An 11,603-nucleotide genomic window follows, 5' to 3' on the forward strand; every position below is an offset into this window, starting at 1 on the left:
TTTTTGAAGGTTTAAAAAAACTTACATGTTGCGAATTATGATAATTGCTTTTTAAAGACAGTGTCGTTGTAGAGTCCAGCTCTCTCGAGGAAGATGAGGCTCACGTAAATGCTTGGTCTCTCAATTGAGTACACATCGAAGAAAGTCACGGAAAAAATTGCATACATGTTTGTATATGCAATTACTGATTAGGATAAGATCGAGGCAATGTGTCGAATAATAAATTATGCGATGTATTCAAATTAAATGTATTGACAACTTATATACGGACGATGTAAGACTTCGTTCGACGTGTACCACGTGCATCACATGTTTGAAACGCGATGTAAGTATTTCGATCATTATTAACAGAAAGATATTCTATATTAAAAGGAAACTGCAAGATTCTAATGGGAGGTCAAAGACTATCCAAATTACGCTCTCTGCTCGCGTTCGCCATCCGACGCGAAGAGAAAAAAAAGAAGAGACGTGAAACGAGATGTTGAATGCATTTTCGTGCACTTCTCGTATATATATATGTATAATTAAGTATATGTATATACGCGCGCGTACTGACAGTCATATATATTCATACATACACACGTACACACAATTAATATCATGCATATGTAATATCGCTATGAAAGACAACCAATTTCATGTTAGTCGCTAACTACACGTGATATAATAGGTAAACGTTTTCCTGTTATCGCGTTGATATTTCTCGATGTATAATCAGTGTCTTTGTCGCAACAAGATTATGTCCATAATCGCTGGAAAAGATCCGTCACGCTAGAACACAGTTCGGTTGCTAGGAAGGAAGAGAAAAAAAGAAACGAGAGTGAGACGGACGCGAAGTCGAAGAGACGATGAGCTGTGACAGCATCCGAAACTTGGCAACTCTTTCTATTCCATCCTCCTCCTCCTTCCGTCGAGCAGAAGCGAGAATGAATCCTCGATATTATAATTTATCGTCAGTTTCGCTTCTATCGTAATGGATGCAGAGTGTAAAATTCGAGTTTATATTCTGGCAGAAATATCTTGTGACTTGCGTTACAAATAAGTTCTTTTAACGAGGCAAGGTAATGTGAAGATATGATACAGACGACAAGAAATTGGTTAAAACGTGAAGTGAATATTTCAATATTTACATGACTCGTCATTTATTAAAGATAAAATATAATTATGGATACTGTTATGCTTGTTTCTTGTCGTCTAAATTTTGGTCTTGCAGTTCGTTCTGCTTGAAAAGACTCGAGATCGGAGAGTCGAACGATGAAGGCTACAGATAGACATCGTCTCCCCGACCCTATCTCTCTTCCGGAAAGTCCTCGAATGTTCAACGAGGACTGGCTGGGTGAGACTCGGCGTGTGTATGTGCGTGCGTGTGTAATCAGAAATAGCAAGATGCGAAAGCCATCATGATGCATCAGAGGGTAGTATTGACTTGGATCTTGCGCAGTGGGCCCTTGAATGCAACAACCTTCTCTTTTCATTCTCTCTCGCGAGTCCTCTTTCTCCTTCAAGTACAATGTTCCTCCTTTCTCTTGAATTTATTCTTCAGGGATGTTTTCTCCAATTTAACTTATCCTAGCTGCCCATCCTCTATTCAACAAATCGAACATTAACATCTTGTGTTCTTTTCATTTTCTGAATATTATGAATTTTCCAAAATAAACGTTATGTTTTTTTAATAATTCTGGCAGTAACTTTACTCGATTGGGAGAGACATCATCGACATCATTATCAACATTATCATCATCACCATCTTTGTCTTCATTTTCAACATCATTATCATCGTCATCATCACTATCATCATCATCATCATCATCATCATCATCATTATCATCATCATTAGCTTCTTGGTACAATTTCTTCAATCTTCTTTGCCAGGTCTCCTCCTCCTTTTGTTAATCGATCATTTTGAATTAAAAGTACGATTTACTTTTTTGAGAGCAAATAATGCATATGTTGGCGATCGCGAGGAGCAACGACGGCACGTCCCTTCATTCCAGTTTGATCACCTGAATTGACACAATTTGTCCTTCATATCTTGCTCTCGCCCTTTTTTTCATATGGAAAGCCATAGTTGCTATCCATTCAGCTACTTATTATCCACTCACGCGAAAACCATTATCCTTCAATCATCCAGTTCTCTGTCTTTTCTTCTCTTTTCTCTCTTTTACCCTTTTTCTCCTCGTCCCAAATTACGTTGTTCTATTTGTATTTATCATCAATTCATCGTAATTGTAAATTATAATTATTATAAACGTTTACACGAAATAATAAATTCTGATAAAATGTCTGAGAAAAAACCATAATCCACGGTTGTGTCTTGCTTTGCGACGACGATTGTCATCGTGCATGAACAGACGTTTGCACACGCTCGATGATGTTTTACGATCCCGAGACAAAAGATTACATAACATGCGAATTGTTTCAATGGATTCCTGCAATGTCGCTTATCAACACTGATGTCTCATTGGATTGGAACGACTGCCTTCTTTCGATATCCACGATTCATTACATTTCGAAGCGAATTATTTTGTGTGTGTGAATTTTTTTTTTAATATTGTCATCTGTGAAACGCCAAATAATCAGTAAATGCTTGAAACGTGTAATATTTTGATAATATCGTATAAAAGATGATTGCTCATCAAGTTTTGTATGTACAAATACTAAGCGTCACAAACGCACTAATTGTGTTTATTGCATACGTTTCTTAGAAGCGCTTATTTTAATCTTATCTAATATATCTGCAAGTTTATTTCGATTCCACAATATGATATTATATTTTATATAATTTTTATTCTGTCGCTCTTATTTTATTTCTCAGTCATGATTTACGTTGTGTTCCAGAATTCACTGCCAGCGCTGAAAATCTACAGTTTACATATACATTTTGGCACTGACAGTGAATTTTGGAACACAATCTTAATAGACAGACGATTCTCGTTTCTTTCGCAGCAGCTCGGGCAATGACAAAAATTGTAGTGCTGCATCGCTACTAAAAAAAGAAGAGAGAGAAAGAGAGAAGGAAATAAAGTATTAGGAGAGAAATTCGAGAATAAGGATGATGTTTTGACATAGTTGAAATCTAGCAATATCAAGAAATCGAGAGCATCCAGGAGCAGAGACTTTTTCATGTACTTAAGACGCAAAGGAATATTTATTATGATTGCTGTTATGGATATTATTGTGCTAGATGTGTATCCCTCTTTCACACCCTTCGCCCTGCCCTACTCTGCCTTCCTTCCTCTGCCCTTCATTTTTCTTGTCGATGGTATATCTACACATGTACTTGTATACACGACTTACGCATTATGTATACATACATATATTATATAACATATGCATACACCAGAGAGGAGGATACGATAAAAAAAAAGAAATATGACGCGAGATACATATATATGTATATGTACGCGTGCCTTTTCCGATAAAAAAGGCCTACAATTAATCATGCTAAATTTTTTGCACAATTTATACGTGTAGCCGATACGAAGTACGAGATACGGTTTTTTGCTAACGAGAGTAGCGAATTACCACTTAATGCGCGAGTGATAAGACGCGAAGGTGGTCCGCGCGGTGGTGTGTAAGAGTAAATTCGAGAAAAGAAAAAGGAAACAAGGAGAACATATTCAAATCAAGCGCGCGAGTGTCATTCTTTAGCGACTTGTTCGCTTGCAGAATTGCAGCCACTTGTCGCAAGACTAGATAGAGAGACGTAGAGCCAGAATCTCAACCCGTGGGTCGCGCGACGCTCTTCGACAACCCGTACAGCACAGAGCATCATTCTAGCAACATTGCATTCAGTAAGCAAGAGATATTTTGGAACATTTTAGTAATTTGTAGCAACGTAACTGTAATGTTATTGAAATGTTCCAAAATGTTTCAACAACATTACTGCAATTTTACTGAAATGTCGCTGCAAGTTTCTGTTGGATGGAAGTCGAACGGACGACCAAGAATTGAAATTCGGAAGAAAGCTCAAATCATTTCCGAGAAAAAGAGAGAGAAAAAGAAAAAGAGAGACCTCGATCAAGATGGGGTTGAGAGTCTCCGCATTAGGTAGAATACCATTTTTGTGCGGTAGACGAGCTCCCGCTCGTAAACATTCCCAAGGACACCGGGGCGGCAAAATCCGAAGGAAATGCTACTTCTGCAGTCTTCGATCATACGACTTTGCGTTAACCAAATCTGAATTGAAGATTTTTATTTGAATTAGTGAAACATTTATGATTTATATGAGAAGTTGAAAATTAGTAATTTTTATTTGCATGGATTTGCGAAAGTTTACACGGAAAGAACGGTAGATAGCAAAAATACTTTTTGCTGAAGATTCTAAAAAAAGTATCTAAAAAAGAATTTTATTGGATGCTATCAAAATAATTATGCAAGACGCTCAAGAAGATTGTTAGAATGTGAAAACTTTTTGCAGCATTACTCATCTTGAACTTCCTACGTAATTATTTTATTGTTCAACAAAATTATTTTTAAATCTAATAACTTTAAATATATATCAGCAAAATCGTTCTCTCCGTGTCTATGCCTTTATTTTATTTTATTCGACTTTTAATGTAGACAGCAAAATCTCATTTAGATATGAAGCGTCTTAAGTTCGTTTTTTTCAATGCAGACTGTTTTTAATCTCAATTTAACTTACTTTTTATTTTTTTCTAATTCTAAGAATTAGAAAAGGATAAAAAGTAAGTTAAACCGAGATTAAAATTAATTCACAGAAATTCTAAAATAATAGAATTCTAAATTGATAGAAATGGATATTAAAGATCTTTACGAGAAAAAGCAAATTTGATCGTTTCAATTTTATTTTATTTTGCTTATATTATGTCTTTATAAATTCATTCACAAATATATAGGTACCAAATTCTTTTTCTTGCATCGCATTGCCATGACGCTTTGGTTTATTGCGTCATATCCACGTTTGATGCAAGCCACGTTTGGTTTTCGTCGACGGAACGCCGAGAAGGAAAATCCTTTCCTGTAACGACATTCAAATTAAGACTTTTAATTCTTTTTAAATAATTTGTCGATGAAATAATTCTTTTCTTTTCTCCACGACTTGCGGCCTTCGATTTTGTCGCCACGCGAACCTCGCTAGAACGAAGGTTTTCCTCGGTTTTGCTCTTCTATGATTGTAATCTGTTTTTAGCTGTCATCCTGAAAAATTCTCGCCCCTCACCTACTTCCCCGCCCCTCCCTCATTCGATATAGATCAATGCCGTTTCAATTGAATATAATACACGTTAAATGGATTAACAAAGAAACAAGATGATGCTGATACTTGGCGGGGTGGTGTTTGTAAATAAAAGCTGTAAAAGCGACGAAAACGGTGCAGTCATTTCACCCACATCAATCACTGCATCGAGAACGCGGATTTTGTAATGAAATCCTCTCTTACTTTTGCATCGTTGATGCACACTAAAGACTACAAAATTGTTCCAATAAAATAAGTATCTTGATCGATAAAATATCCGATGCTTATGTTACATTTTGTAGCAAAATATGTTATTTTCTTCAAAGATAGCACAAATCGATTTTCAAGTTACTACCATGAATGAGTTGAGTATTACTTTATCCAATTCAAATAGAGTGGTTTTTTAAGAATTATTTATGAAACGAATATAAAATTGACATTTGATCGACAAAAATGACATTTGATCGATATTTAGTGAAAAATATATTCTTTTTACCAATAATGATTAATTTTCTATCAAGTTGAAAAATAATTTTTCTCTTTTTTTGGGAAACTTAATGTCATTTCAATCAACATTTTTTGAGAGCGATACATTATCAATTTGGAATGATTTTTATAAGCTTGTGTCTTCGTATTAAGTCATTTTTAGAGTGAATTTGCTATTAAAAATGGAATTATCTTTTTTAAATTATTCTAAATTCTTTAGAGCGGAATCTTACTCTAAAAAATGAAAATTGAGTCAGTTTTGAAAAAGAATGGTTCAATTTTCAACCTTTAAAAATGAGATTTTACTCTTTAGAGTGAGATTTACTCTAAAAGTTCTAGAGAGTACACACACATATCAGAATTATATTTTTGACTACTAGCTGTTGCTCCAATCCACAAATCATTTCGAAGATCACTGAAATTTATCCAAAAATTATTCATCATTGATCTTGAAAACATCAAGGCTGGATTTAATGAATTGCTTTCTCACGATGATTCATTATTCTTTCTGTAAATAAAACGTAATCTGACGTGCGATTGTGACATGCAACGTAACAATTCATGAGCAATTCAGTGGATTTTGCTGCGTTTGTGAGCACTTCAGGTACAATATCGTAGATCTTTGTACCCGCTAGACTTTGCTCAATTACGTGTAAGTATTATGAGACTGATTTCATGCGTACGACAAATTTTTAAATGCAGGCTAAGATAAAGAATTTTTGTTAACACGAAAATTTCTCTATTCTATATCAAATCATATATCAATATATATAATACTTGAAAAATTTGTAATTGTAATAATGAAAATTTTTATAAGAATTTTTAAGAATTTGAATATTTTTCAAAAATACTGAGAAAATATATAACAGAATATAATCTTTTTTTAGAATTTTTTGTACATATGAATTTTCAAATATTCTAAGATTTTTAAATCTCTAATTCTATAATTTCTAAAAAAAATTCTTTAATTCTTCCAGATTTTATAAAATTTTATCAAAAATTATAATATAAAAAATTTTTTAAATCTTAGAATATTTCTAAATTATTATATATATATAAAAAATTCTAAGAAAAGATGTAGACGTTCTTAATATTTCTGAAAAATGTTCCAAAATGTTGTATAAAAATTGTATAAAAATTCTCACCAAGAAAAATTTTCACCAAGGAGTTCACCACACGAAATATTCTATATCAATCTTATAGAAATCTATAAAGTGATATTTCATGTGTCGACAAAGCTTTTCAACTTTGTTGATTGACTGCAGGATAGAAAAATTCTGGAATTTTTAGAAATTCTCTATTTTGTAGCCAATCAATACGCTTAAAAAATTTCTTGTTTTACAAACGAAATATTAGCTTTAAGCTTATATCACATTACGCATTGGAGATTGAGAATTGTGAATTGAAGAAAGCTGAATTAGAATTCAGTCAATAAGATTGAAAAGGATTGAAATTAAAATTATCTAACTGGTTGAATTCTAATCTCTAATTTGCAATTCTCAATGCGTAATGTAACAGGAGCTGCAGGTTGTTTCTCGTCAACGAGCGTCATACTTATCAGTTGGCAATCGTCTTCCCGACCTGGAAGCACCTGTAAAGCGCGCTCGCTATTTAAGTTGGTCCTTACGTTCCAGTCGTCACGTAGAAGTCGTCTCGTCAAAGTGGAATGTCGATGACAATCAATCGTGACAATAAGAAGCTATAAAAGTATTCCTTGTGCAAATTCGGCAAAGAAATCATAAAGCAAAATACGCACAATGATAATGAAAATATAATTATTTTCGAAATTTGTACAGAGATTTGGACACAATTTTAATTGCACGTTCGACTGAACACATTTGAATTGTTGAGGGTTTTAAGTTATTTATTTTTAATTGTTATTTTAATTTTTAAATATCACTTACCTCCCGATCTATGAAAATGGATAATTATCAGGATTACCATCAGGTAAGTTTATTATTTTTCTAACAAAAGAAAAGAAACTGAAGAAAACAAAAGAAACTGAGATATAAATGCGTGTAATAGAAATTAATCAGGGTTTTATCATACGGTGTCACCTATTTTTATTTTTCTTCTATTTTAATTAGTTTTCATAATATTTAATTAAAATCGTAATCAAAACATGATTTATACTTTTCATTTTGATATCAATATTGATTACAATATATCTATTTTGATTGAACGTATATGAAGATTTATCTCAGTCTCTTTACACTAATATATGAACAAATACCTAGTGAGAAATGAAATCGAATCGACGTTGATTTGATAATTTTGATGTTGAATCGACATCAATTCGATGTCGGTTCCATTATCATTTTTCATTGAATATCAGTAAATATCTGTTATCGCGTTAATGAACGTCTTAAAGGTTATTGTTGCACGCGAAATTTCTATGAAAACGTGCTCCATATTAGAGAAAAATATTTGATATCTATGACTATTATATCATAATTATGGATAGGAATTCCATTTTTATAATTATTACTGCTATAATGCTAATAATAATAATAATAATTGCATTTCTATTATAATTGTATTTATGATAATAATTATATTTCTTATTATTGATAATTATTTTCTATTAAAACAAATAAAAAAATAAAGTAAAAACGGGCAATTAAGAATTTTAATTAGTGCAATTATCATATATTTCGATTGTATCTATTACATAACATATATAAAACTGAACGGTTATATTCAAGTCATCCTCAACAATCTCCAATCATAGCAATAATTGATAACAATGCAATGAAAAGAAATCGAGTGCAGCAAGCAAGTTTCAGATTACCATATCTGAAGTGTATGTAATCGTCAGTTAGCTGATTAACTAAGTGCATTAAGACTTTTAATTGCTAGCTTTTTTACTCTATTTTTTTTTTATTATTATTTTCTATGCTAATTACAAGAAATATAAATATAATAATAATTATCCAAACAACACAAAGTCTAAAATTGACATAAGACATCTTTAAATTGTCTTTTAGACGTAAAATATGTTTTATGACTTGATTTTAAATACTTTTTATTGTTTAGGTATATTTCTTGTAATTAGCATAGAAAATAATTATAATTCAGATAACATGAAATATTTCAGCAGTTATAATCACGTTACAATGTTGCTGCAAATGTAAATATTGTTAGAAACTTACATATGTTACTTGGATCATAGTTATTTTCTTGCAATGTTTTTTTTGCATAAATATTTCGATATATAATTATATTTTTAAAATTTTTTAAATTGACTTGTAGCCCTTCTCAATGTATTCATTTAATTTTGTATTAATTAAGTCATATTATATCAATTATATTTTTTAATATTATAATTATATTTTAAGGTATAGAATTAAAAACATAATTATTTTATTATGCAATTATAATCAGAAATATCAAATACTTTTTTCTCAGTGTACTTAAACATGGATTATGGATTCTTCATCCACCTAGCCATTCTACAATTCTACAATTTTCGATCAAAAGCTCCTTAGCAGATAAAACCCGAAATAAAATTTTTCCTCAAGAAACGGGAGAAATCATTTTTCGCCACTCATTTTCAAAATATTTCGAGATGCACTCGCAGTCTTTTTCAGCGCTTTTCAGTGCTTTTGCTTCAGTATATTCGAATCTTCCGCGTCGCGCGCGAGTTGTCCGAATTGTTCGTCATGATGGTGGGGGAGGGGGGGAGGGACGAAATCGTTCGAGCGCGTGATGGGGGATGACGCGCGGACAGCTAAAGGTCACCTTCAGTCAGCCGAACGTGGCGCGGTGGTGACGAATGTCTGTCAGAGGAGAGTCAGCAACAGAGACATCGTCGTCGCGATTGTCAGTCGTGTTTTTCTGGTGAGTCGAATCGCTCGTCGTCGACGCATTGATTGCTGATTTTCATATGCGCAGCGCACACCGACGTCCGTTGTCGTTGCGTCGTCGTCGCGACGCCTGACACCTGCGACTGTCAATTGATCGGTCAAAGTGCGCGGCTCGTCGACTTGCTTGAAAAAAATCGCGTCGCATTCGGGTGATATCATCACCAAACTGACAAGTTCACGGATTTTTCTAACGGCAATCATTTGCCGTTTGATCCTCTTTTAGGTGAACCGAGGTTACTTTTAGGTTAAGCTCCCATTGACTAGGCAAGCGCAATCACTCACGAGGAAACGACAGCCAACGATTCACGTGACGCTTGTAAATATAGCATGGACGTTCAGTTTCGAAGCTGAACTGTTCGATGAACAATTATTGCGTAAGAGATATGAAATCATAAAATTATCAGACAAATCGTTATTGTCTTCGAATGATCGATTCTCGCATTCGGTGCCTCGACAATTCTAATAAAGCTCTATTCTAATAAGGCTCATTTCTATCACAATATAAATTAATTTTGATCTTGGAGATTTGACTCCACATTCGCTGTATATCAAACATATATCTTTAAATTAATAGTTTTATGTACCAAAAAAATTATATATTTATAGTTCTATGTTCCAAAAAAATGTAATTGACACTGAAAACAACTATGATCTATTTTACTTCAATTTTTCGTCTGCAATCTGAGTTCTTTGCATAAGTAAAATTTTACCCTCAAATTTAGTAATGTAAAAAATATTTGATGATGTGACAGAAATATTGAAGAGAAACCTTGAATTTTTTCGCATATTTAAAATAATAAAAAACTTGGGCTGGACAGATATAATAAAAATATGATTGCAAACGGATGATTAAATACGAAGAGTGCAAACTTATTGAGCTGTAAAAAAACAATTTAATAATTTTCAATTTAATTTATTCTATTTTTTTCTCATTTTTAGAATTGGAAGAAAAAAAAAGTGAGTTAAATCGAGATTAAAATTAATTTGCATTGGTAGGAGTACATAAGAGAAGTATATGAGAGAGTTGCAAGAAATTTACTTCACAGCCCTCGTACGCAAACATATATCTCGCAATGACACAATTGCATCTTCCACACATTATTTATCGCTATTGCGCGTCGCAGGAGGAAACTCGCGAGATCAGAGCAATGTCCTCGAGATTCGCTTTAATTCTAATTCTGAGAGAAAAAATTGTTCATTTGATTGAATTAATTGTTCCTTTTTTTTACTAAATTTAGTCTTTATTTCTTTCGTCGGAAAATGTATATATTTAAATCAAATATAATTATATCAAATATAATAGAATTATAAAAGTATAATTATAATTATAATTATATATTTTATTACATATTTAAGTACATACATTCAAGTCAAATATAATACATTTAATTTAAATATTGTCTATTTAAATACATATTAAATACATATATTAAATACATATTGTCTATTAAATACATTCTTTATTGCAATAAAGATAAATTTAATCAAATGAACAAGTTTTTTTATCTCGCCATTACTGAATTTCACTGTTGCGGTGGCGATCTTAGTCTTTTTTTTAATACAGAAAATATGAGAATTTTGTTCTCTCAAGCATATAAATTAAAATGTCTCATCACGCGACAAGCCAGACGGAAAAAGCTCTCCGACTGGCGAGCAGTGATAACTTCGTAACTCGCGAATTGTTGATGCTGCTCCTTCTCTCGATTTGAAAGCCAGCCAGATTTCGTTCGCACACGTGTCATTTAATTTTAAAACGTTGTACTCGCATGTCGTAACGCGTCAGTTCCGACAGCTTCTATCCGGATTTTTCCGCGGTGCGCATCACACTGAGGTTCTTTCAGCGTTCAGTGGTGGAACTTTTAGTATACGAGCTTACCAATCTTTTTACATTCTTTGTTAATTACTATACTCGTGTATATTCTTATCCTTTATGTATTACTTTATTATTATAAGAATTTAAATAACATAATCAATTTATAGAAGCGTTTTTTTTTCGTTATATATATTTATATCTTTTATATATATCTTTTTATATATACATATACGGCCTTGAC

General features: G+C 32.6%; 1 protein-coding gene across 6 annotated transcripts in view; it reads left to right on the plus strand.

The window, feature by feature from the left end:
• The first annotated feature begins 9,361 nt into the window (after window positions 1-9,361).
• The window catches only part of LOC108694486 (ATP-dependent 6-phosphofructokinase), a 9,201-nt gene continuing 6,959 nt past the window's right edge, over window positions 9,362-11,603 (plus strand). For 3 of the 6 annotated variants that reach the window (XM_018204029.1, XM_018204031.1, XM_018204030.1), the window contains exon 1: window positions 9,362-9,523. In XM_018204029.1, coding sequence (XP_018059518.1) covers window positions 9,392-9,523 — 132 coding nt within the window. In that variant the 5' untranslated portion in view covers window positions 9,362-9,391. The other 3 variants (XM_018204032.1, XM_018204034.1, XM_018204033.1) reach the window with 3 other exon arrangements.

This window comes from Atta colombica, unplaced genomic scaffold (assembly GCF_001594045.1).
Source record: "Atta colombica isolate Treedump-2 unplaced genomic scaffold, Acol1.0 scaffold12, whole genome shotgun sequence".
In the NCBI taxonomy this organism is placed as follows: Eukaryota; Metazoa; Arthropoda; class Insecta; order Hymenoptera; family Formicidae; genus Atta; species Atta colombica.